General features: G+C 43.3%; 1 protein-coding gene across 5 annotated transcripts in view; it reads right to left on the bottom strand.

Moving 5' to 3' along the window:
- The window catches only part of LOC121871197 (GTP-binding protein Di-Ras2-like), a 104,248-nt gene that overhangs the window by 11,702 nt on the left and 68,195 nt on the right, over positions 1 to 24,351 (bottom strand). For all 5 annotated transcript variants that reach the window (XM_042373369.1, XM_042373371.1, XM_042373372.1 and 2 more), the window contains 3 exons: positions 18,225 to 18,343; positions 9,134 to 9,677; positions 3,264 to 3,453 (listed from right to left, as the gene is read on the bottom strand). In XM_042373369.1, coding sequence (XP_042229303.1) covers positions 3,264 to 3,453; positions 9,134 to 9,576 — 633 coding nt within the window. In that variant the 5' untranslated portion in view covers positions 9,577 to 9,677; positions 18,225 to 18,343. The remainder of the gene's footprint in view (positions 1 to 3,263; positions 3,454 to 9,133; positions 9,678 to 18,224; positions 18,344 to 24,351) is intronic.

Here is a 24,351-nt window from a genome sequence, read left to right as displayed (position 1 = left end):
CCCTCATGATCCAAAGTCAACACAATATCTCACCTCTGATGCGTCACCTATACCTCGTAAATTATATTGGCTAATCAGGAGGGATTACTTGGCTCTGGGTGCAGTGGGCCCTAACCTAACCTAACCTAACCTAACCTAACCTAACCTAACCTAACCTAACCAACTAAAGGTAACAAAACTTAATCTAACCTTTTATTAACGGCTCTAACCTGTATGTATATGTGTGTGTGTGTGTGTGTGTGTGTGTGTGTGTGTGTCTGTGTGTGTGTGTGTGTGTTATGTATCAGATTCAGTTAACCATGTATGTTTTTTTTATAGTCATGTTCAGTTATTTTCCCTTTTTTTCCCCCCCTAACCTTTTTTCCTCTGGTGTCGGAGAGCGATTTATTTTCCATCTGTTTTTTTTACCCTCGACTCTTTCCCTCGCTCTAGTGTAGGTGTTTCCGTCATATTTTCCCGGCAATGCTGGAGAGATAATTTCATCCCTTTAATACCAATTTATTTTTTGAGGTTAGGTTAGGTTAGTGGTGGAGAGAGAGAGAGAGAGAGAGAGAGAGAGAGAGAGAGAGAGAGAGAGAGAGAGAGAGCACAAATTGACAAACAAAACACTAAAAAAACACAGATTGAAAACAAAACAAAACACAAATATTCCAAAACAAACATCACCACAATTATGACGTCTTAACCATCAGAAGAACAGATAGAAGAATGAGGAAGAATGAAGAAAAAAGAAGAAAGAAGAAGATTGAAGAAGACAGTTTTTCTCTGGTTATGTTGAGTTATAGCCAATGTAAACATGACGAGGACCGAGAAGAGTTCTTAAACACAGGGCAGAAGAAAATCCGCCTTGTTATGATGGGTGTACACAAATGCCTCTTACCTCTCGTTAAAAAGACATTGTTTATTTTAGGACTTGGTAAAAACTACATACATACATACATACATACATACGGTAAGGGAAGAGAGGAGGGGTGGTGAGGGAAGAGGAGGGGCGGTAAGGGAAGAGAGGAGGGGCGGTGAGCGGAAAAGAGGAGGGGCGGTGAGGGAAGAGAGGAGGGCGGTGAGGGAAGAGAGGAGGGGCGGGTGGGAGGGAAGAGAGGAGGGGTGGTGAGGGAAGAGGAGGGGTGGTGAGGGAAGAGGGAGGGGTGGTGAGGGGAGAGGTGGGGCGGTGGGAGGGAAGAGAGGAGGGGGGGGTGGGAGGGAAGAGAGGAGGGCGGTGGAGGGAAGAGGAGGGGTGAGGAGAGAAGAGGGGAGGGGTGTGGAGGGAAGAGAGGAGGCGGTGAGGGAAGAGAGGAGGGGCGGGAGGAAGAGAGGAGGGTGGTGAGGGAAGAGAGGAGGGGCGGTGAGGGAAGAGAGGAGGGGTGGGTGGAGGAAGAGAGGAGGGCGGTGAGGGAAGAGGAGGGGTGGTGGAGGGAAGAGGTAGGGGCGGTGAGGGGAAGAGAAGGGCGGTGAGGGAAGAGAGGAGGGCGGTGAGCGGAAAAGAGGAGGGGCGGTGGAGGGAAGAGAGAGGAGCGGTGAGGGAAGAGAGGAGGGCGGTGGAGGGAAGGAGGGGCGGTAAGGGAAGAGAGGAGGGTGGTGAGCGGAAAAGAGGGAGTAAGGGTGAGGGAAGAGAGGAGGGGCGGTGAGGGAAGAGAGGAGGGGCGGTGAGGGAAGAGGGGAGGGGTGGGTGGAGGGGAAGAGAGGAGGCGGTGAGGGAAGAGAGAAGGGGCGGTAAGGAAGAGAGGGAGGGGCGGTAAGGGAAGAGAGGAGGGGCGGTGAGCGGAAAAGAGGAGGGTGGAGGGAAGAGAGGAGGGCGGTGAGGGAAGAGGGAGGTGGGAGGGAAGAGAGGAGGGGCGGTAAGGGAAGAGAGGGGGCGGGAGGGAAGAGAGGTGGGGCGGTGATGGAAGAGAGGAGGGGCGGTGATGGAAGAGAGGAGGGGCGGTGAGGGAAGAGGAGGGGCGGGCGGTGAGGGGAGAGGCTAGACAGGGAGGTAGGTACACGAGACCCCTTGAGGCTGGGATGCGCCTCTTGTGACCTGCGCTGGGTCTTGCCTAGTGACACAAAAGTTAGAAACAAGAAAAATCACCCCTGATGGAGTCTTAAATAAACGTCGGCACACCACCACCAGCAATAACAATAACAGCAACAACAACACCACCAACAATAACAACTCCACCAGCAATAACATTAACAACCCCAACAATAACAATACCACCACCAGCAGCAATAACAACAACACCAGCAATAACAACAACACCAGCAACAATAACAACAACAATAACAACTTCAACTTCAATAACAGTCTCGTAAGGTGAAATATATCCATAATTGATGAGTGTTAAGAGTGAATCTACTTCGTTGACTTAAACCACGACGCAAATGTTGACGCAAATGTTGCCTCTCAAAGGGTAATAATTCAAAATGTCCAGGTAATTCCAGAGGTTGAGAATGTAACTACAGTAGCTGTCTCCCTTGACCTAACCTAACCTAACCTGACCGAACCAAACATGTGAATTCTTGGTCAGTGATGATTACGATGGAAATTAACAGTGACACCGTGAGGCGATAAGTCATAGCAGATCATGGTGTCATCCTGTACAACCTGGGAACACACAAACACCTGAACGAGGACGAGACTGGTATAATACATGAAAGAAATCAGTGTAACGAGTCTTTTATTATGGTAAGGGCGGTAAAGACTCCTCACAACACCCACGTCTCGCCCAAGTCTGCTGGGATATAAATGTGTCTTGAGTTTATACACACGCTGACGGAGAGAGAGAGAGACTCGGGGGTAAAAGTTTTCTATTTTGCGAAGTTGTTTGTGCCGGGCGCTGCTCACCGCTACCTGGTAAAAGGAGGATTTTCTGCTCGATATAATGTTGGTAAGAGATTCCTGGCAGACGTGTTGTGAAGGTCAATATTATAACTCTACCAAGTGCTTTCATTTACACCTGTCTGAGCCTGCATGTTTGTGAGCAGTTTTCAATTTCCCTATTTTTCTGTCATGTCCTAAAGGTTCAGTTTCTCAAGGGTGTATATTGGATATTTCACACCCGAGTTAAGTATTTTCCGCTCCGTTGACCTATTGACGCAGTGGCTGGGTCATAGATGTGTTATGAGAAATGTTCCTTAACTTTTGCTGATACGTGTAGCAATGGGTGAACTTATATGTACCCACACACACCCACCCACACACACACACACACACACACACACGCACACACACACACACACCCACACCCACACCGTGTCATAGCCCCCACCCCGTGTCATAGACTCACCTCAGGGATAGAGTCACGTTCTCTCGGGGGCGTCTGGCTGCGTCGCTGGTTCCTGGTCTTGGTGTAGGCTGAGGACTGTCGCTTGAGGCTCGTCTCCTCGCCCTGGGGGACCTTGCCGATCTGCAGGAAGGTCCGAAAGATGTCCTTGATGTGTAGGTTCTCCTTGGCCGAACACTCGATCACGCGACATCTGTGGGTTGTGGAGAGAGAGAGAGAGAGAGAGAGAGAGTGGGGGTTATAATATATTAGAGAGAGAGAGAGAGAGAGAGAGGTACAGTATATTAGAGAGAGAGAGAAAGAAACATAGTATATGAGAGAGAAAGAGATAGAGCGCCCCCACGCCCCCACCTCCCAACAAATTTACGTTCCATAATTTTTTTTCTGTTTAGTTTATGACAAAAAAGAATTTGAACTAATTAACACGGTGACCCAGAGAGCACTGATGGAGGCAGGCAATACAAAAGACAGACCTGGAATCTTCGTCTGGCGTACGTGAGAGTGCTCGTGGTATGGTAGATTATTTCGTATGCTGTGAGAAATGAAGGTGATTATCTCTCTCTCTCTCTCTCTCTCTCTCTCCGTCTGTCTGTAGCTTTATGCAACTCACAGTATCAGAATGGAGTCACAAAAGGTCAGTGACTACAAGTTTTATTAAAAAAAATTGTAATGTCTCACTTTGATGACGTAAAGAAAACGGAGAGACTCCCCCCAAAAAACACGAGAAAGAATCTCTAGGTATGACTTATTGGCTTCTGGTTTCATTATTTTTCCCGGAGGTATAAAGGTTCCGCCCGTTCTTTTCATCACTACTCGGGTAAATTTATTCAGCCTAAAAAATGGAATAACTCATCTTGGTTAATATTGGTAATGAAAATGTAATGTTTGTTTTTTTTAATTGTCATCAAAATATTCGAATCATTGGGTTGTTTTTTTAATTTATTTATTTATTCTTGTAAGTGAATATAGTTCCCATAACACAGTGTACCCAATAAGCCTTCATTCCCCAACTACTGTATAAAGTTAGGTACCCATTCACAGTTGGGTAGACTGGGGGTTCCTCGGGATCAAACCAGCTTCCCGTAGGTCAGGAGGCGAGTTGCTGTATACATTCGGCCACTGCTCCCTACTCTTTGATATTTACCATGAGTGCTGAAGTAACCGGATAAATAATAATAATAATAATAATAATAATAATAATAATAATAACCTAACATTTCAGTGGATTTGTAACTGAGAGGATATTGATGCTGGGGTGATGGTGGTGGTGGTGGTGATGTGGTTGTGGTGATGGTGGTGGTGATGGTGGTAGTGGTGATGGTGGTGATGGTGGTGATGTGGTTGTGGTGATGGTGGTGGTGATGGTGGTAGTGGTGATGGTGGTGGTGATGGTGATGGTGGTGAGGTGGGGTGGTGATGTGGTTTATTGTTGATGGATTTGTGGTGATGGTGGTAGTGGTAGTGGCGATGAAGATTAGAAAAAAAGCGAAAATGGATAAAAGGCAGGTGAAGAGAGTCAAAAAGAAAATCAGAAAGGAAATAAAAGAAATAAAAAAAGAAAGAAAGAAAGAAAAGAAATAGCAATAGGAAGTGATCCAGAATTTATCTCGACGAATCAATATAAAATAATATTCTTGAACTAGGAACACACACACGTACACACACACACACACACACACACACACACACACACACACACACACACACACACGTACACTACTGGGTTCCGTCACCACCACGCGCACACCTGTCAACCTTACCTGTCATATTTACCCGCCTCAGCACCTACTCTGTCTCTTTCTAGCCGTGTTCTGTCTATTTTTAGCCATTGTCTGTATCTGTCTACACTGTCTGTCTGTCTGTCTGTCTGTCTTCTCTTGCCTCCCCTTGTTAGGTTCCTTCGGCGTGAATTATTTGTTTTTTTGTCTTACTTTTATTTATTATGATTTTCAGGTGTTACTTAAATAATCGTCGTCAAAGGGTTAAATCATCGTCGTCAAAGGGTTAAATCATCGTCGTCAAAGGGTTAAGAAGAATAAGATCGTATATATTATGAACGTTTTCAGTATTTGCACACACACACACACACACACACACCACACACACACACACACACACACACACACAATCATTTCCACCAGAGAGAGACGTTTGGAGACACACAGTCATATATCATATTTCTGAAAGGTGTGTGTGTGTGTGTGTGTGTGTGTGTGTTGATTAAATATTGCATGTTTATTGTACAGAAAAACGTTTTGTGCTGTAATGTAATAACTGTTAAATATACAGGAGAGAGAGAAGAGAGAGAGAGAGAGAGAGAGAGAGAGAGAGAGAGAGAGAGAGAGACCACATCGCAGTACAGTAAAGTAGATGACAAACTCTTCGTATTACCTTGTTTACACCCCCTTCCCTCGATGGACAGTGACGAGAGACTGGTACTTCACACCAGTCTCAACCTTCAGTACCCATGAGTCGAAGAGGAAGTGAACAATAGTGATGATGATTCACTTGTAAATATTTATTCTATGGTGGTGATGTGGGAAGTGGCCTGGCCGTGGACCTAGCTTAAAAAAAGAAACTTGAGTAGATAAAACTTGAAGCAGTGAAGAGATAAACCTTGAAGCAGTGAAGAGATAAAATTTGAAGCAGTGAGAAGATAAAACTTGAAGCAGTGAAGAGATAAACCTTGAAGCAGTGAAGAGATAAAATTTGAAGCAGTGAGAAGATAAAACTTGAAGCAGTGAAGAGATAAAACTTGAAGCAGTGAAGAGAGATAAAATTTGAAGCAGTGAAGAGATAAAACTTGAAGCAGTGAGAAGATAAAACTTGAAACAGTGAGCAGGGAAAAGAAACTGAGAGAAGTGTTTCTTTTTTTTCATTCCGTAGTTTCTCAGAAGTTGTTGCCTATATGAAAAAAAAAGTAAAACTGACATTGAATGAGAAAATGAAGGAGACATTCTACCCCAGCAAGAGTGAAGACCAGAATAAACAGACTGACAACCTTCTACCTGTCTGCCTGAAACTGATTACTAATTTAGGGTTCAGGTGACTACATAACACCATCTTAAGACTCTCCTGGGGAAGTGGTCACCGAACCCCCACCTTTTACCTATAGATTAGTTTCAGACATCACTTGATTTGTCTTAATTATTTCCGTGATATATGTTGAGTATATGTTTGTGAAGTAGATATTATAACCATTGTTTAGTTTATTTTATTTTTATTTTATTTATATTTATTTATTTATTTTTTTGAAAGAGTGAAAATATACTCATGTCAGGAAGGGTTTACGTTTTAGATAAATAATCATACTGGTTTATTTTCAAATCAATTTAATAAGTGTGTCAAATATGTTTTCAGATATAATGCCGGCAAATTACACTAATTAACGTAAACATTTGAATATAATGCGACCGGACAGTATTTTACCGGATCAAAGTGTTCGTTATTAGACCGTAAAACTCGGTTGAGGTTTAGGAAATGAACAGGTATTATATATCACTGGACATGGTCTTTGATACCATAGAGATAATTTAATTTCAGAATATATATATTAAATAACTAAATACCTCCATAGGTCATCTCTCTCTTTTATAGAAAACGACTCATCTAATTGTATAGGAAGACGGATCAGCCAATCAGCTACTCGGGATTACCTGGTTACTGTTTACCATTGGTTGAAAGAAAGAAATTAATTGTTTACAAGTGACATTCAGTAACACAAAGGGATTAAATAATTACGTTGAGTGAAATGAATCATACATACATACATACATACATACATACATACATACATACATACAGTCGCCTCCTACCTGTTGTACGGCAAGTCAAAGATCAGAGATGGAAGAGGAAGGAGGGACTCACTTTACTCTGGCAGTCAATAGTTGTGTCTGTCAGTTTGATTTAGTATACCCTCACCACTAGCCATCCTCCGTTTTCTTTAAGTTCTTCCCCTTGTTTTATTATAATCTCTGGTCTACTACACCCATCGTATTTTGTCCAGTGGTGTTTTGTCCAGTGGTGTTTTGTCCAATGGTGTTTTATTCAGTGGTGTTTTGTCCGCTGGTGTTTTGTCCAGTGGTGTTTTGTCCAATGGTGTTTTATTCAGTGGTGTTTTGTCCAGTGGTGTTTTGTCCAATGGTGTTTTATTCAGTGGTGTTTTATTCAGTGGTGTTTTGTCCAGTGGTGTTTTGTCCAGTTATATTTTGTCCGACCCTCACGCTCTCGTTGGTGTCTTTTTATAAGTATTAATTAAATTTTTCTCACCGCCATAGAATAAAGATTGAAAATAATGTTCTCCCTGTCCGTCCGTCCGTCCGTCCGTCCGTCCGTCCGTAATGTAACTTGAACAAGACTTAGCGGACCAAAATAAACAACTTAGACCAACAAGAGTTTTTTCTTTACTTAAAATAATACACAAGTTACGGCCTCACATTTTGACGATAGTTTTTATCGGGAGTAAACATATTATACCTGTATTATTATTGATATTATTATTGTGTGAGACAAGACGTAAAAAAGTCTTGAACATCACACCTACCACGAAAGACGTCAGGGATTTGACATTCATCACCAAGAATCAGTGGACACCTTGAATGAATTTATGGTCGCCCTAAAGAGAGAGAGAGAGATTCTATTTACCACATGCAGCCAAAATCTTCTCCTTTAAAAATAAATAAAAAAAAATATTAAAAAAAGGATTCCCGTATCTCCAACTATTTTATCTGGGGGAAAAGGCCACAGTCTTGATAGTAAATAGCTCCCATCTTTTACCAGGGTGCCTCCAGTCGCCTTCTGTGATAGGTGAAATGTTGAACTGTGTCTTAAAGGGATTTGGTGGAGTTTTTTTTTAAGCTAACCATACCATACCACACCACATCTCACCACATAATACCACACCACATCTCACCACATAACACCACACCACATCTCACCACACCAAATCTCACCACACCACATCATACCACACCACATCATACCACATATCACCACACCACATCTCACCACATAACACCACACCACACCTCACCACACCACACCACACCATACCACAGTCTTTTCTCACCTCTCTCTGTTCATTAAGAAGGAGAGGAAAAATAATAGTAAGTAGTTAAGACACCAATTATTATTTTTACGGTGATTACGAGGACAAGTTAGTGATGATGTTTGATTATATTCCTGTAAAGGATGGGCGGAGTCACAGAGGGTGGGATACGGATGGGCGGAGTCACAGAGGGTGGGATACGGATGGGAAGGAGTCTATGTTTATCTTTCTCTGCCTGTCTGTCTGTCTGTATCTGTCTGTGTCTATCTGTCTGTGTCTGCCAAACTAACTCTACATTTAGCTTAACGTAATATATATCCTTTGTAGTAGTTGAATGAGGGTGTGCCAAGTCCGTAGAGTTGGTATTGATAGATTTAACACAACCTACCCTAACTTAAACTATTGCTGGCTTTATCCATAACCTAACCCTACCCTATATTGACCTGACCTAACCTAACCCAATCTTAACCTAACCTGACCTGACCTAACCTATGGCTGTACTGTGGTATAAGCTTCCCCTTCCGGGTTGAGGACATAGGCTATCGGACGTAGAAGTTTCCTGACCTCTGTTGACACTAAATTCCGCCGAGTAAAAGCTGTAAGACCCTGTGAGGCTATTGGTGGTCCTGAGAGAGGGGGGTGGGAGGGTCCTGAGGGAGGTGGGGGAGGGTCCTGGGAGAGGGAGTGAGGGAGATCCTGGGGGAGGGAGAGGGAGGTACTGCGGGAGATCCTGAGGGAGGAAAGAGAGAGGTCCTGAGGGAGGGAAGTCCTAGGGAAGGAGAGAAGGAGGTCCTGGAGAAGGGAGGGAGGAATCAGACAGCCTCACCTAAATCTCTGTAGCTCTCTGTAGATCCACTCGGTGACGTCCTCCTTGAACACCTGTCTCTCCACCTCGAGGTCCATCTTGTTGCCGGCGATCACTATGGGTATCTCCTCGAAGTCTGTACGTTGTTCCTTGATCTCCTCGATGCACTGGCGGACGGTGTCGAAGGACTGACTGTGGCTGATGGAGTACACGATGAGGAAGGCGTGAGCGTTGGCTACGGAGAGTCTCCTCATGGCCGGGAACTGGAAGTCTCCGGCGGTATCGAGGATGTCAACCTTGAGGGTGATGCGCCCGAACTCGTAGTCCCGGTTATAGAGATCCTCGACGGTGCTCTTGTACTTGTCCGTGTACTTGTTGTAGAGGAAACGGCTGATGATGGAGCTCTTACCGACGCCAGCTCCCCCCAGCAGCACCAGCCGGATGCGATGCTCACTGTCGCTCATCCCGACGAAGGTTCACCGGCTGATCTTGGTCCAGGTACGGGAGTGTTTGTCTCCTCAGTGTGTTGCGGCGTCACACTCCCCGGGACGCTTCATGCGGCAACCTGCGGACACAACACGAGACATGAGTATAATAAACAATTTTATTTAACAAGAAATTATCTCCCTCATGTTTCCTGCCCTTCCCTTACTCCTTTATTCTCCTACTACCTTTCTCTTGTTCCTCCCCACCTCTCATTAATCCCCTCCCCTCCACACCATACCATATCTCCCCTTCCACCCATATCTCCTCACCTCCCGTCTTACCATGCTTTCCAACCTCCTCACCACCTCCCTCCCACCCCTGTATCGCCTCACTCCTCCCACCCTCGTATCATTCCACCTCCCTCCCACCTCTGTCACTCTCACCTCCACCTCTGTATCACTCTCACCTCCCACCCCTGTATCAATTTCTCCCCTGTATCACCCCACCTCCCTCCACCACCTAAGGGATGTCAAACATTCAGGTATTTTCCTCCTCTTGTCTGAGTTTTTAATTAAGTCCCGAACTTTGCTGCGACTTGTTCGATCGTCTGCGCCGTGTTGATGGAGTCAAACACCCCATCACTTAATCTTAAATCCGTGTTTAGTTTTAATTATGAGTTGATATCTTGATGTGTGTGTGTGTGTGTGTGTGTGTGTGTGTGTGTGTGTGTGTGTGTGTGTGTGTGTACCTGTGTTAGGAGCCTGATCAGGTGGCCAGGTAATGAGGGTGAGGAGGCCAAGACGTTCTCAAGGGCCAGGAGGAGGATGGGAGATAGGAAAGATAGAGGGAGAGAGGGGGGGGAGGAAGGAGGGAGGAAAGAGTAAGAAAGTAAGGAAAGGGGAAGGAAGGAAGGCGTAGTAAGGAGGGAGAAGGAAGAAGGAGGGAGGAATAAGAAAGTAAGGGGAAGGAAGGAAGGGGAGCAGGTGGTAAGGAGGAGAAGGGAAGGAGGGAGGGAGAATAAAGAAAGTAAGGAAGGAAGGAAGGAAGGAAGGAAGGAAGGAAGAAGAAGGCAGGTGTAGTAAGGAGGAGAAGGAAGAAGGGAGGGAGGAATAAGAAAGTAAGGGAAGGGAGGAAGGAAGGGGAAGATGTGTAAGGAGGAGAAGGGAAGAAGGGAGGGAGGAATAAGAAAGTAAGGGAAGGAAGGAAGGAAGGAAGGAAGGAAGGAAGCAGACGATCTTTAACCAGTATACAATATTAAGGTTAACGACACAGATAATTTAGTCTTGCAATAATCCTCAATAAACATTAACTTAATTAGCTCTTGCAATATCCATCAATTGAGCCACCCTTTTATTGCAATAAGCCCAATGATGTTAAGTAATTAGTTTATGCAATAGACATTTAATTAACCTTAAGTAATTAGCTTGTGGAGTATCGCTTCACCTGACCCCTCACCTGACCCCTCACCTGATCCCTCACCTGACCCCTCACCTGACCCTCACCTGTAATATGATCGCGGTTGCATGCCTGGGTCTTGCTCTCAAAGGCCTAGGGAGGGGTGGGGGTGATACTGCGTTAGTCATGCAAATTATTATGTGAAATTAATACTTTTATTTATACTTTGTTTAAATTAATTCATAAAGTTTAATTTAAAAAATGTTATAGGTAGATATGTGAGAATTTATTTATTTGTTTATTCTATTAGTTTCTCGTTTGGGATGTTAGGCGATTATTGTGAGGATGTTTATTAAAAGATTTGTGATTGGCCGAGTTTCATTACGTAATTTCTACGAAATAATCTGATTGGCTGGATATCATGACGTAACTTTCTCGAAATAATCTGATTGGCTGGATCTCATGACATAATTTTTACGAAAGAATCTGATTGGCTGATTGCCATGACGTCATTGTCACGAAAAGAATCCCCATTGGTGGATATCTCAGGTAATTCCCCCCAGATAAGAAATTTATAGGTGTCAATAAATGGTTCAGCTGGGATCATAATGTCTCACCTAAGTGCCAGGTGAGGAATATTTGGCACTCGAGTCTTTTAATTAGCGCCACTGTTGGGGGGGAGAGGAGGAGGAACGGACGTATTGCATTTTACACCAAGCAATGAGAAAAAAAATAGAAATTACGCGGGAAAAGAACTTGAGGAACTTAGACCTTAATGACCAGAGAGGAACTTAGAACTTAATAACTGACTGTTTGACTGAATTGATTGGCCATCTGTCAGTCACATCTCTGGTTTTCTCTGTTAGTCACATCTTGCTATTAACAGACAGACAGATGACAGACAGAGAAACATACAAAGACACCAATCTAGAGACAGACAGACAGACAGACAGACAGAGACACAAATCTGCAGACAGACACACAAGCAGACAGTACAGTTCTCCCATCAGGCAGGCAGGCAGGCAGACAGGCAGGCAGGCAGGCAGGCAGGTATGAAGACTACACAGTGGGCCAGGTGGAGCCAGTAGGTACGGTGGCTGGGTGAGACTAAACAACACTCTTACTTTCTCTCTCTCTCTTTTCTTTCTTGGTTTATCTTTCTTTCTTTCTTTGTCTCTAAAATTAATCTGGCCTCTCTCTCTCTCTCTCTCTCTTTTTTTTTACATTCCAGCTCCGGCTTCTCAGGTGTTTCCGGTAATAGGTTTAACTTCCGTGTGTTGGTAATATTACGGGGCCTTTGTAGGTCACTCACCGGGAAGCATGGATCTACCTCACCTGGAAACTTAGTTAATGTGACCTGACCTGACCTTCACTACCTCACCTAAAACTTAGTTAATGTGACCTGACCTGACCTGACCTTCACTACCTCACCTGGAATCTTAGTTACTGTGACCTAACCTGACCTTCACTACCTCACCTGGAAACTTAGTTAATGTGACCTGACCTGACCTTCACTACCTCACCTGGAAACTTAGTTAATGTGACCTGACCTGACCTTACTTTTACTACTAACCCGGGAACCTAACCTAACCTCTCCAAACTTAACCTGACCTAACCTACCAATGAACCAGCCAGTCAACATGACAAATAAACGGACAAACCACTAATACTGCCCCCTTGAATAGAGGAGGGAGGGAGGGAGGAGGAGGGCATGCACAAAGAGATTATATGAATTGAGTCTTAATTATAGTTGTAATATATAATATGTAGCTATAATACATATAAAAGTATATAGCTTCATCCCTAAGTTATCCTCACTGACCAATCATTACCCCCTCTCTCTCTCTCATCGACCAATCATAACCTTTCTTTCTTTCTCTCCCTTTCTACCTAACCCATCATTACCTACCTTTGTCTTCCAGGTAGAACTAATTAATAATTACAGGTATAAACATCAACGGAGGGGCTGTGTGTGTGTGTGTGTGTGTGTGTGTGTGTGTGTGTGTACATTACCTGGTATAGAAGAAATTATTATTGGCATTATGGTTCGGTAAGATGATGACTGCTGGGTGGAGGGGTACTGGCCAATCAGGAGGGATGGAAGTAGTAATGGTGTGTTGTGATTGGTTTATTTTAGTCTGTTGTGTGTGTCTGTGTGTGTGTGTGTGTGTGTGTGGTAAATAAAACGCCTGTCATTATACTAGGGGTGGGGTGGGGGGGGGGGGATACCGTACATACCACAAACACGTGTTCCAGTCCATTAGAAAAAATTGTACATAAAAAAAAGATAAGCAAGTGAAAATAAATCTTGTTTTTTTCGTCGAGTTTTCAGAACAGGTTAAAAGCAAGCATGTTACAGGCCCCACTAACAGGTCACAGGTATTTTTCGTGGTCGTTTTTTGTTTGTACAGGTTACAGGTTTCCATAAAAGGTTACAGGTCTCCCTAACAGGTTACAAGTCTCCCTAACAGGTTACAGGTCCCTCAAGATCGTGTTTGGTAGTTGTACAGGTCACAGGTCTGCTTCATGGTCGTTTGTGATGATGTACAGGTCACAGGTCATTTTCCCTAACAGGTCACAGGTCTCCCTAACAGGTCACAGGTACCTCTCATGTGTGTGTATGATGGCTGACAATTCCCTCAACATCAAACGTCAGCAACAAAATTTTGGAATGTCAGCAATGTGAGAGAGTATTTGTGTGTGTGGATTGTTGCATAGATGTGCTGTCAGCTGTCTGTTGTCAGCCGTACTGTACATTGTTGTCAGCTCAACATTGACCGTCATATAATACTACCAAACCCATGTCGTCAGTAATACAGTGTTGCTAACCCGCAATACTAACTCGATATTGACTGTATGTTTTGACTGATCACACACACACACACACACACACACACACACACACACACACACACACACACACACACACACACACACACACACACTATTGCCTGAGACGGAAAAACAAACACGTTTCAAAACATGTTTATTACTTCCAGCTGGTCTGAGGCAAAACACCGTCTCACATGGTAGTGTGGTGAACTACACTACAGTACAGTGGAACCTCCAAGATACAGGTGACTTTCTCCAAATAATCCGTTTGATGGAGGTTTCACATATAACGGACCCTCGATATAATGGACTTTCCTCTCAATATAATCTGTTAACAAATAATACTTTGGAAAAATCGTAATAATGCTTATTATCTCTCGTGTTGCGAAGCCCAGAATATAACAAGTAACTATTATCACCACACAACACACCTGCCTGCACAGAACACACCTGCCTTCACAGAACACACCTGCCTGCACAGAACACACCTGCCTTCCGTGAAGAAGGTGTACCGAACTGTCTTTTTGGTCTGAAATTTACTAGATAATATTATTTTTACTTTTTTACAGCAATAAGATCATTATCATACCAAGAGCTGAATAAATCCTGAATATGGCCTGAGGTGTGATTATGTTAGTGGGAAGGGGGGGTAAGGGAGGGAGGTAAGGGGAGGAGGTAGGGTCAGGAGAGAAAATACACGATAAATACATATTTTAATGAAAATTCAATTACCTTATCTGGCCACCATGAAATTGGATACGTGGAGTTCGCTTTCAATCGTCCATTTGTCAATTACGGGCTTATTTTTGACCAATAACGGCCTGAGAAATATTTTTGATTGGCCTATCTGTAATTATTTTTCGTCCACCAGGTGAAATGTGTTGACACCTGGAGTGGAGGGGGGACTCTCTTGTGACCGTCGGGAGGAGAGGGAGGGGGGTTGACGTCATGGTGCAAAAATTCCAAACTTCTTTTTCTTTCTTTTTTGTCCGTCGGTGCGTTGTATGTCGACTTTGGTGTGGTGATGTGTATCGTTCATGTATAGCAGGGTCCAGGGTCGAGCAGGGTCGAGCAGGGTCCAACAGGGTCCAACAGGGTCCTTCAAATATCCCAGGCTTGACTCACGAAACTCAAGTAAAGAAGGATGAGTAATTTCGTCATCTTTCTGTGTACGAGTTCCCGTGATGTTACGTTACGTTGTTACTTTATGTTGTGTTTGTTATGTTATGTTATGTTATTTTATGTAAAGTTGTGTCTGTTATGTGCGTAAAGTTGTGTCTGTTATGTACGTAAAATTGTGTCTGTCATATTATGTACGTGATGTTGTGTCTCCTATGTTATGTAACTGTCTGCAACATCTTCCCCTTGTTATAACATTACAGCATTATTACAGCAGTAGAATACAGTTTTATGACAAGTAATGATTATTGTCTCTCTCTCCGTGTAAGGTTAATGTAGGGCTGTAAGCGTTTAGTTAATAGAGAGAGTTAAACATATCCTCACGTCGATTCACCTTCCCAGCTCTCAAGTGACCCAATCATCTGAGTTACTGTGTACACACGACTTAACTGTTGGACGCTGATACAGGGGGGGAGAGGGATGGAGGATGCAGGCGACTATTGGTACGATGGTCGATTGGAATTGGTGGTGCCAATTAGAGGTGGCTGTTCGAATTGGATCCCTAATTTTCATGCTTTGGATAAGTTAGTCTCTCTCTCACACACACACACACACACACACACACACACACACACACACACACACACACACACACTCATGATTATTTTACACACCTGCAGAAAACCGAGAAAAAACTGTCTTGGAAACATGAGAGCGATGGTCTTTGATGAATGACCCGCCCAGGTAAACCTTATAACCAGAACTGATTTTTTATTTTTATTTTATTTCTGTACATATAATTTGCTTTTCACAGAACTGGACGAGGAAGTGGAGGGCTTAATGGGATTGTGTTATTTTTACCCCGACCACTCTTTTGAAGCTTAGGGTGCTGAAATGTTGCGATACAAAACTGTAGGTTAAAAAAAAAAGAACCAGGTGATATATTTTGTTATGTATATGTTTGAGAAATTACGAATATATTAATTTGAAAATAAAAAACATTTAATAATTACAACGTGACAGCTGGGGTGCACTGGTGGATGTCTGTTATTATAACTTATGTTTTACACCACCCCAGGTTTTGTCCCCTCCCCTCCCCCCTGTCACCTGTAGTGTGTGTGTGTGTGTGTGTGTGTGTGTGTGAAGCCGTCTTGTGTACACGCGATAACAACACACACATAGGCCAACGTAAACCCACTACAATTCTGACACGAGAGACCTAACCAACATTATTCTTACATAAGTTAAGGAGTTATGGCCTGTTTTATCTCCATGGGGGTGGGGTAGGGGTTAACAGGGATGGGGGGGGTGGGGGTTGGGACAGGGATGGGGGGTGGGTGGGGGAGGTTTATGACCCTTCCTATCAACAGACATGCAACATTGCGAACACTCACCGTCATTAACCTCTAACGAGCCTTAAATTACCTAAACTTTCCATCATGAACTGAGTAATTTTTTTAATATATTTTTTTTTATCTCGTTAAAAAATATAAATAATTCTTCCGTTTGTTGAAAGTTAATTACGTATATTTATTTTTTAATTAATTTTTAGGAAATTTCGAGTTTTTTTTAGTTAATGCTGTGTGTGTGTGTGAGTGACTAAAGAACCAATACACACACACACACACAGTTAATAAAATATGACACCGTGACGGTAACTCCTACATACATGGTGGTGTGTCAGCAGCCTGCACTCACACTAGCAGGGAATGACTACTGTATTACATGAACAATAGTGATAAAGGCAGACAAATAGCAACACTGATAATGATAGTAATAAGAGTAATGATAATATTGTAATCGATACTACTACTACTACTACTACTACTTTTTTTTCAAAACGTGGCCTCCAGCCTCCCTCAATAGCTACACCTTCGCCGCCAGTTTATTACCTTAATATTAAATATCCTAATACATAAGAAGCTATCCTAGCAGTGTTGAATTAGTTGAGCCGCAGATCTATGCGGCATTCAGTGACTGTAGCCTCAGAGTCAATATCTGCAACTGTTGTCGGCTTTGGGGCCGAAGCTCTCGTTCCCCTGAGGCAGAGCAAAGCCGACCGAAGGAGAGAGAAGGACAGTCGACATCTTATCCAGGCTGTAACATAACTTCTGGGCTGCTGCTTCTGTTCGTAGGTCACGTCCGCGAGTCTAGTGTAGAAACATCTTGCACTTGGTCCCATCTCACCAGAGGTTGTGAACACTAGAGGAGTGAAGCTGCCTTGATCAACGTTCTGAATTCTCTCCCCGTATGCCCTTATCTTGTCGTTCTCATTCCTCCTGTGTGCAGCATCGAGAGCTAGGTTACGGTGACATGCGCCATGGGATCAAAAATCCTGATGTCGAAGAAGGCTCGCTGTCCCCGCGTCCAGAATCCTCGAGCACTGACTTCAACACGGGCTTCGTTGGATGTGTTTGAAGTCCTATGTTGGAAGATCTCATCGCCCAATGGAAGGAGGGTCGGTTCTACCATGACATCACGGCAGATTTCCTTCAACATATTTGCTTTGAGATCCCTTACTTCGTCATGCCTCATGCATATAAAGCCTCCTTTCTTGCACACCATGGCGTGATCGACGTCATAGGAAGAGCCACACACGCTTTGGGAGGGCAAACCTTCTACTGGCCAACAGTACCTTAGAGCATTGGCATCTGTAAATTCTTGTCTATTGAGACTGAAACCATTTGCCCGTATCGGTAACGTAGTTAACCAGTTCGAGGCGCCCACCTCCTGCGCTATAGCTACTTTTTTTTCAAATTCTCTGGTACTTGTAGCAACAGTTGCTGCAACTTATCACTTTGGCCGTGCTGTCGTTCTGTCATAATGGACCTTCGAATCTTGTTTATTTCTCTGGTATCTACCTCCCCTGTTGCATTCTGAGCTATTATGTGGTCCGTGAAGGCTGCTGTGAGCTTAACTGAGTTTTGATGTTCGGTGGCAGCAATCTCCTCTGGATTGGTCAGTCCCATTCCTCCCAGTCTCGGTGGTAGTCCAAAGAGTGATCTTTCTGCTGGAGTTAAGTGAGGGTGTTTCACTACTACTACTACTACTACTACTACTAATAATAATAATAATAATAATAATAATAATAATAATAATAATATCCACAACAAAAATAATAATACCAATAACTTTAATAACAACTAACAATAAGAACCATCACACCATCACCAGCACCAACAACACCACCACCACCACCACCACCAACAACAACAACAACAACATCACCAACAACAACATCACCAACAACATAATCACCACCACCACCACCTTCACCACCACTACGTACACAGATAAGACACAATCATGCAGAAAGACCAAGAGACTACCATTTACTGACCTTGGTTCTGGTCCTGGTCCTGGTGTTGTCCTGGTGTGGTCCTGGGCTGGTCTGGTCCTTGGCTGGTCCTGGTGTGGTCCTGGTCCTGGTCCGGTCCACTGTTATCAACCAGCAAGTGTCTTTGGGAAGGAAAAAATACCTTCTTTAGTTCACTATTATGTGTAAATAAATGTGTGGGTTTGCATGTAGACAGAACCCAACCCAACCCAACCCAACCCAACCCAACCCAACCCAACCCAACCCAACCCAACCCAACCCAAGCCAACTCAACTCAACTCAACTCAACCCATTTTAAAATATTAGTTTCCATGGTAAACAAATAATTGAAAACATCTTGGAAAAGTATAATTAAATTCGACGCCCTGCCAGCGAATCATGGCAGGGTATATATATATCAAACACAATGAGACGTTGTTACTATAAATTAGTGTAGTTTCTGCTTGAAGCTGTCTCATGCCATCGTTTTCTTAAACATCATAAAAAAATTAAATTATTACCATGGCAACATTTATTAATTTTTAGTACGATTTGCACAGACAGACAGACAGACAGATAGATAGATAGATAGATCGACAAACAGACAGCTAGATCGACAGACAGACAGACAGACAGACAGACAGCTAGATCAACAGACAGACAGCTAGATCGACAGACAGACAAACAGAAAGACAGCTTGATCGACAGCTAAATCGACAGACAGAGAGCTAAATCGACAGACAGACAGCTAAATTGACAGACAGACAGAAAGGACTTAAAACAACTCCGTACCTCATAGTTCTCGGCAAGATTAACCATAAGAGTGGAAAAAGGTGCCATCTTCTTCCCCCCGACAGCTACAAAAGCAACTACAAAAACAACTAAGGACGCCTACAAAAAACTACACGGACAACTACAAAAACAACTACAAAATAACTACAAAAACAACTAGAAACACAACTACAAAGACAAGTATAGAAACAGCTACAAAAACAGCTACAAAAAATAGCTTCTACAACAGCTATAAAAGTGACAGAGGGGGGAAAAAGGCTGAAACACTGGCATCTTTAGCTCCCTGATGACAGCCTAATTGGTATGAACCATTTAGTATTGTCACCTTCTGTCTCTTGTTTTCTCTGACGGAAAGGGGGGGGGGCTAGAGATAGAGAGAGAGAGAGAGAGAGAGACTGACTCTCTCTCTCTCTCTCTTGTACACTCGGTTTCTAATACTCTGTAAGGTCAGGTGTACATGGGTAGGTATACACTTTAGAACAGATTGTATGCAGGTGTGCAGGTGGGAACAAAGGCGATAGTGGTTCAGTTTCTCATCAGCTCACAGTCACACGTACAAAACACCTGAGATGGCTTTGTCCAGGTGAGAATTACCTCCTTGGAAACGAGCAGGTGAGACCCCCCCTCCCCCCTCCGAGGGTCTGGGTGTGTTACTGAGGCGGCCGTCAACACACACACACACACACACATCTACACATACACACACATCTACACACACACACACACACACACACACATATAAACACACACACACTGACTTAAGCAGAACTCTCTCTCTCTCTCTCTCTCTCTCTCACTCTCTCAAACCGTAACCTTTGCTCTAACTTTTTTCCCTAAAACAAAAATATTAACTCGTGTTCCATAACGTCAGTTTGTTTACCCTTTAACTCACATCAAACATTAACCCGTCTAAGGTCAGGATCTTTGCCATTATGCCTCTCAATGTGACCTTTTCATATATTCTGACTTGCCTTTAATGATTTCTCGTATATTCACTCCTAGTTAATGTTGAATTTATCCTTCATGTTTCATCTAAATCATTTTGGTGTAGGTGGTGATGGTGGTGGTGGTGATAGTGGTGGTGATGGTGGTGATAGTGGTGGTGATGGTGGTGGTGATGGTGGTGGTGATGGTGGTGTTCTTGGTGGTGTTGGTGTTGATGGGGAAGCTTTGTTCACACACACACACACACACACACACCAGGCTAGAGGAAATAACATATATTATTATTACTATTATCACTTAACTCTATACAACCTCTCCAATGTATTTGTGATCACAGTTTACAAGGGAGGTTTATTATTATAACTAACTGTAGTCAAGACATGAATTTCAGAACACTTATTCATCCATTTTATATTTACTTTATATAAATCTAATTTGTTTTTTTTTCACTTTAACGATAACGTAATGGTAATTTTTATATAGTTCTTCACACTTTTAATATTTAATCGACAATATGATTAAGTGTGTCGATTAAGTGTCTCGTGGTAAAGGTTGAGTAAGTTAATGAAACGTGTTGGTTCGTGCAGTAGTGGTTTTATTGTAATTAACTGAGTCATACCCACAGTACTTTAATCTATCGTTGGGTGAATTAGTAACTTTTTCGGTGATATGTCAACAGCCGAGAGAGAGAGAGAGAGAGAGAGAGAGAGATGACAGGAGGAGAGCGTCTGTAAGTTCGTTAAGTAATCGAGTTAAGAAAAAAAAAACACAACCATCCATAACATACACCCCCCTGTAGCACCCTGTAGCAGCACCCCCTGTAGCACCCCTGTAGCACCCCCTGTAGCTATGAACAAATAAAAACACTCTTCAAACTTTTGTTACACCCGGAAAAGTAAACAAACAAACAAACATATACTGACTATGTATATGACTGCTGACACATATCCCCCCCCCCCTCAGCAACACCTGTTTGTAATGTTTCCCTGTGACTGAAAAAACTAAATAATTTGTTGTTGTTATCAAGTGTGCGGAGGGAGGTGGAGGGAAGTCATAGAGGTAGGTGTCCAGATATTCCCTAACTATATAAAACTCGATTAAGTCTCTGTACTGTGATTTTTCCTATTAATTGATAAGACTTTAATGACTTACAAAAGATTTATAGAAAAAATATCTTTAAAAATAAAGATTGTAAGGATATTAGACATGACTCGCATCGTTGGCTACTGAGGGTGTCTGGCTTAGCCTGTGTTGACGGACACCTGGCGGACACCTGACTAATAAAGCCAGTGTTGTAGGTCTTCCGTATTGACACAGATAACTGAGTCATCATCAACAGGCCGTTAACGTCTTTGGTTTTAGTGAGAATTAAAGAGATTTTGGTTATAAAATAAACTTTACTGAGATCTCCCTAACCTAACCTAACCAGACCAATTCTTCACAAGTTAAGTTATTTACACCGTGAGTCAACCCAAGTGAGGCTGCTCTCTCCTGTGGGTATGAAGGGCCTATATACCACTCATGTCTCTTTGTTTACATGTCAACTGGCATATATGACAGTGACGTGTGATCAAAGGCTGACATGGTTGAATTACTGTTTACTTGATGTCAGCTGATTGAAAAGACTTGACTGAGATAGAATTTAAGATGTGTGTGTGTGTGTGTGTGTGTGTGTGTGTGTGTGTGTGTGTGTGTGTGTGTGTGTGTGTGTGTGTGTGTGTGTGTGTGTGTGTGTGTGTGTGTGTGTGTGAGGAGTAATGAAAAATGTTTGAGTGTATGTCAGCCGGGGGTTCTTTGATGGGACGCACAAAGTATAAAAAAGTGAAAAAATAATTGGCTCGTTTTCGATTTTCTTTTTATTTCTGTGTGTGCTCCTCCTACGTAGTTTCTCACAATCACAGAGAGAGAGAGAGAGAGAGAGAGAGAGAGAGAGAGAGAGAGAGAGAGAGAGAGAGAGCCTCCACACAATCACCTACGAGCTGAGGTATTCGTAACTGTGCCGCATTCAGTGATCCAAGATCTAATGTAACAGGTGTGATCGGGACTTGGATGCAGCATATAGTCAATATTGCTTTGTGTGAAGGACCTCCTCGCTCAGGAAAGGGCTGGGGGGGGAATTGAAACCAATCTGAACATATGATCTGGAATTGGATCGTGGGATACAGGGGGAAGTGTATGAGTGTGTGTCAGAGTCTTGGTGGGGGAGGTGAGGGGGATTGAGGCAGGCAGGTAGGTTACCCCTCTCTCGTATTGACAATGTATAGGCGATAGAACCAATGCAGGAATGAATTGAAGTACAATATTATTAAATCTGTTTTTTTTTATAATTATCTTGTTAATAAATTCATTACTCAACCTCTTTTGTTTACCAGTTGTATCGTTTATACTCGATCGGTAGTGAATTCTGTCGTTTATACTAAAATGGATAAACGACAGAAGAGAGAGTATTTGATGGAATGGTCTCTCTCTCTCTCTCTCTCTCTCTCTCTCTCTCTCTCTCTCTCATCCATTATCCCACACATGAACCTTTAATATCCTGTTATGGGTCTTTTACACTCTCTTCATGACCACCCTCCACCCCCTCAGACCCTTCACCAGCAACACTTCATAACCCCCCCTCCTCCTACCCCACTAACCCCTCTTGGCCACTTATTTCCTTCAACCCCTCAACCAACCACTTCTTTCATTCAACCAACTCCTCGTGGCCACTTCTTTCCTTCAATCAGCCCCCCATGGCCACTTCTTTCCTTCAACGAGCCCCTCATGGCCAATTCTCACCCCCGACCAAGCATTTCATGGCCTCCTCCCTCCCCGTTTCGTAATGGCCCGTCCATTCTGTCACAAGCACTGGGGCCACCGACTGTGAAATGCCCCATCGCAAGCAGCGGCGCCACCAGCCCACCAGCAGCGTCTCCGCCAGCCAGCTCCTGAGTTGCCTCATTACTTCCTCCTGCTACAAAAGAAATCACTTGTGGCTTCTATGGACCCATCGGCCTCCTGCTGGCCTTGCAAAGGACGTCGTTAGGGAGCAGGAAGTGGCCCGCAAGCGAACCAGAGTTTGCTGTTGCTGCAGACACTGTTGGAGACGCTTTTGAAGATCAGAATTGGCTGTTGTAACAGACAAGTGTCTTCCAGAGGACGTTGTTGCAGGCATTATTTTTGGAAGCACTGATGATGTAGAATTTGTTGTCACAAATGCTATTAAAGGTCTAGAAGGCTGTTGTTGCAGGTGTTGCAACAGGCAGAAGCCGTGCAGGCCAAGCTGTTGCATTTTCTAAGCTCAGAAACAATGCAGAAGACACCATTACAGGCGTTGCTAAAGGCGTTGTGAGGGTGAGAGGAGCTTAAAGGCGGTGTGAAGGTGTAAGACATAGCCCCAGCCTACCGCCTCAAGACTCGGCAGCTGCCAGAGTAAACGCACCACTTGGGGTTGTGGTACTCCCTGAAAACACCTTTTTCTTTTTCTATCCCCCAAAAAATAATAGGTGCCGGTTTTCTCTGTGTACACTTTTTGAAGACAATAGTTTGTTCTTTATACTCTTTAAAACACGAACGGTTTACTTTGTTGATTCTAAAAAAAAAAAAAAAAAATCACTGGTCATTTTTTTCTCGTTATTAAAAACACCGCCCGATTGATATTTTGTTCTCCCTCATATAAACTTTTAAAATGGCATTCATTCTATTTTAACTATACGGTATATATCTTAATACACAACTGCATCTTTTTCTTAGAGTTGGTGTTTGCTATTGTATCAGGAATCGTATCCTACACCCCCACCCCCCCACACTGTGGAGCTGTGCCCACCATAAAGTCATTTCCATCATGGACGAGCACCAGTGAACCTCCCGCCCACACATACACGCACACACACACCCACACGCACACACACACACACACACACACCCACACACGCACACACACACACCCACACACACTGTTTTTCCTACGTCATACGACTTTCGTCAGCTCGACACATCCTGTTAAAAACAATATCTAAATAATATCCTGCCGTGTTTAACTTACTGGCCTTATAACCTGTCTGAACATGTATCATGGCCAGAGTTGTAAACAGGAATCGTACTAAAAGTTTACTTAGCTATATATTTATGTATGTATGTATGTATGTATGTATGTATGTATGTATGTATGTTCTTTTACCTTGCAATAAGCATTAAGAGAGAGTAGTTCACTTTAAAAAATAATGTATTGCAATTCATATATAGAGCCTGTATTGCAAGAGATTGATTGCAACACTGACACAGTTTCCTCCCAGTGAAATTCTCACCATAAAGTTACTCTAAAAATAGAACCTCAGAAGAACGTAAATACTAAGCTTATTAACTCACTCACTCACTCACTCACCCAGTCACTCACTCACTCACTCACCCACCCACCCACCCACCCACTCACCCA

Source organism: Homarus americanus, unplaced genomic scaffold, assembly GCF_018991925.1.
Source record: "Homarus americanus isolate GMGI-L3 unplaced genomic scaffold, GMGI_Hamer_2.0 scaffold40565, whole genome shotgun sequence".
Taxonomy (NCBI): domain Eukaryota; kingdom Metazoa; phylum Arthropoda; class Malacostraca; order Decapoda; family Nephropidae; genus Homarus; species Homarus americanus.
This window is presented reverse-complemented; position numbering and strand designations above follow the sequence as displayed.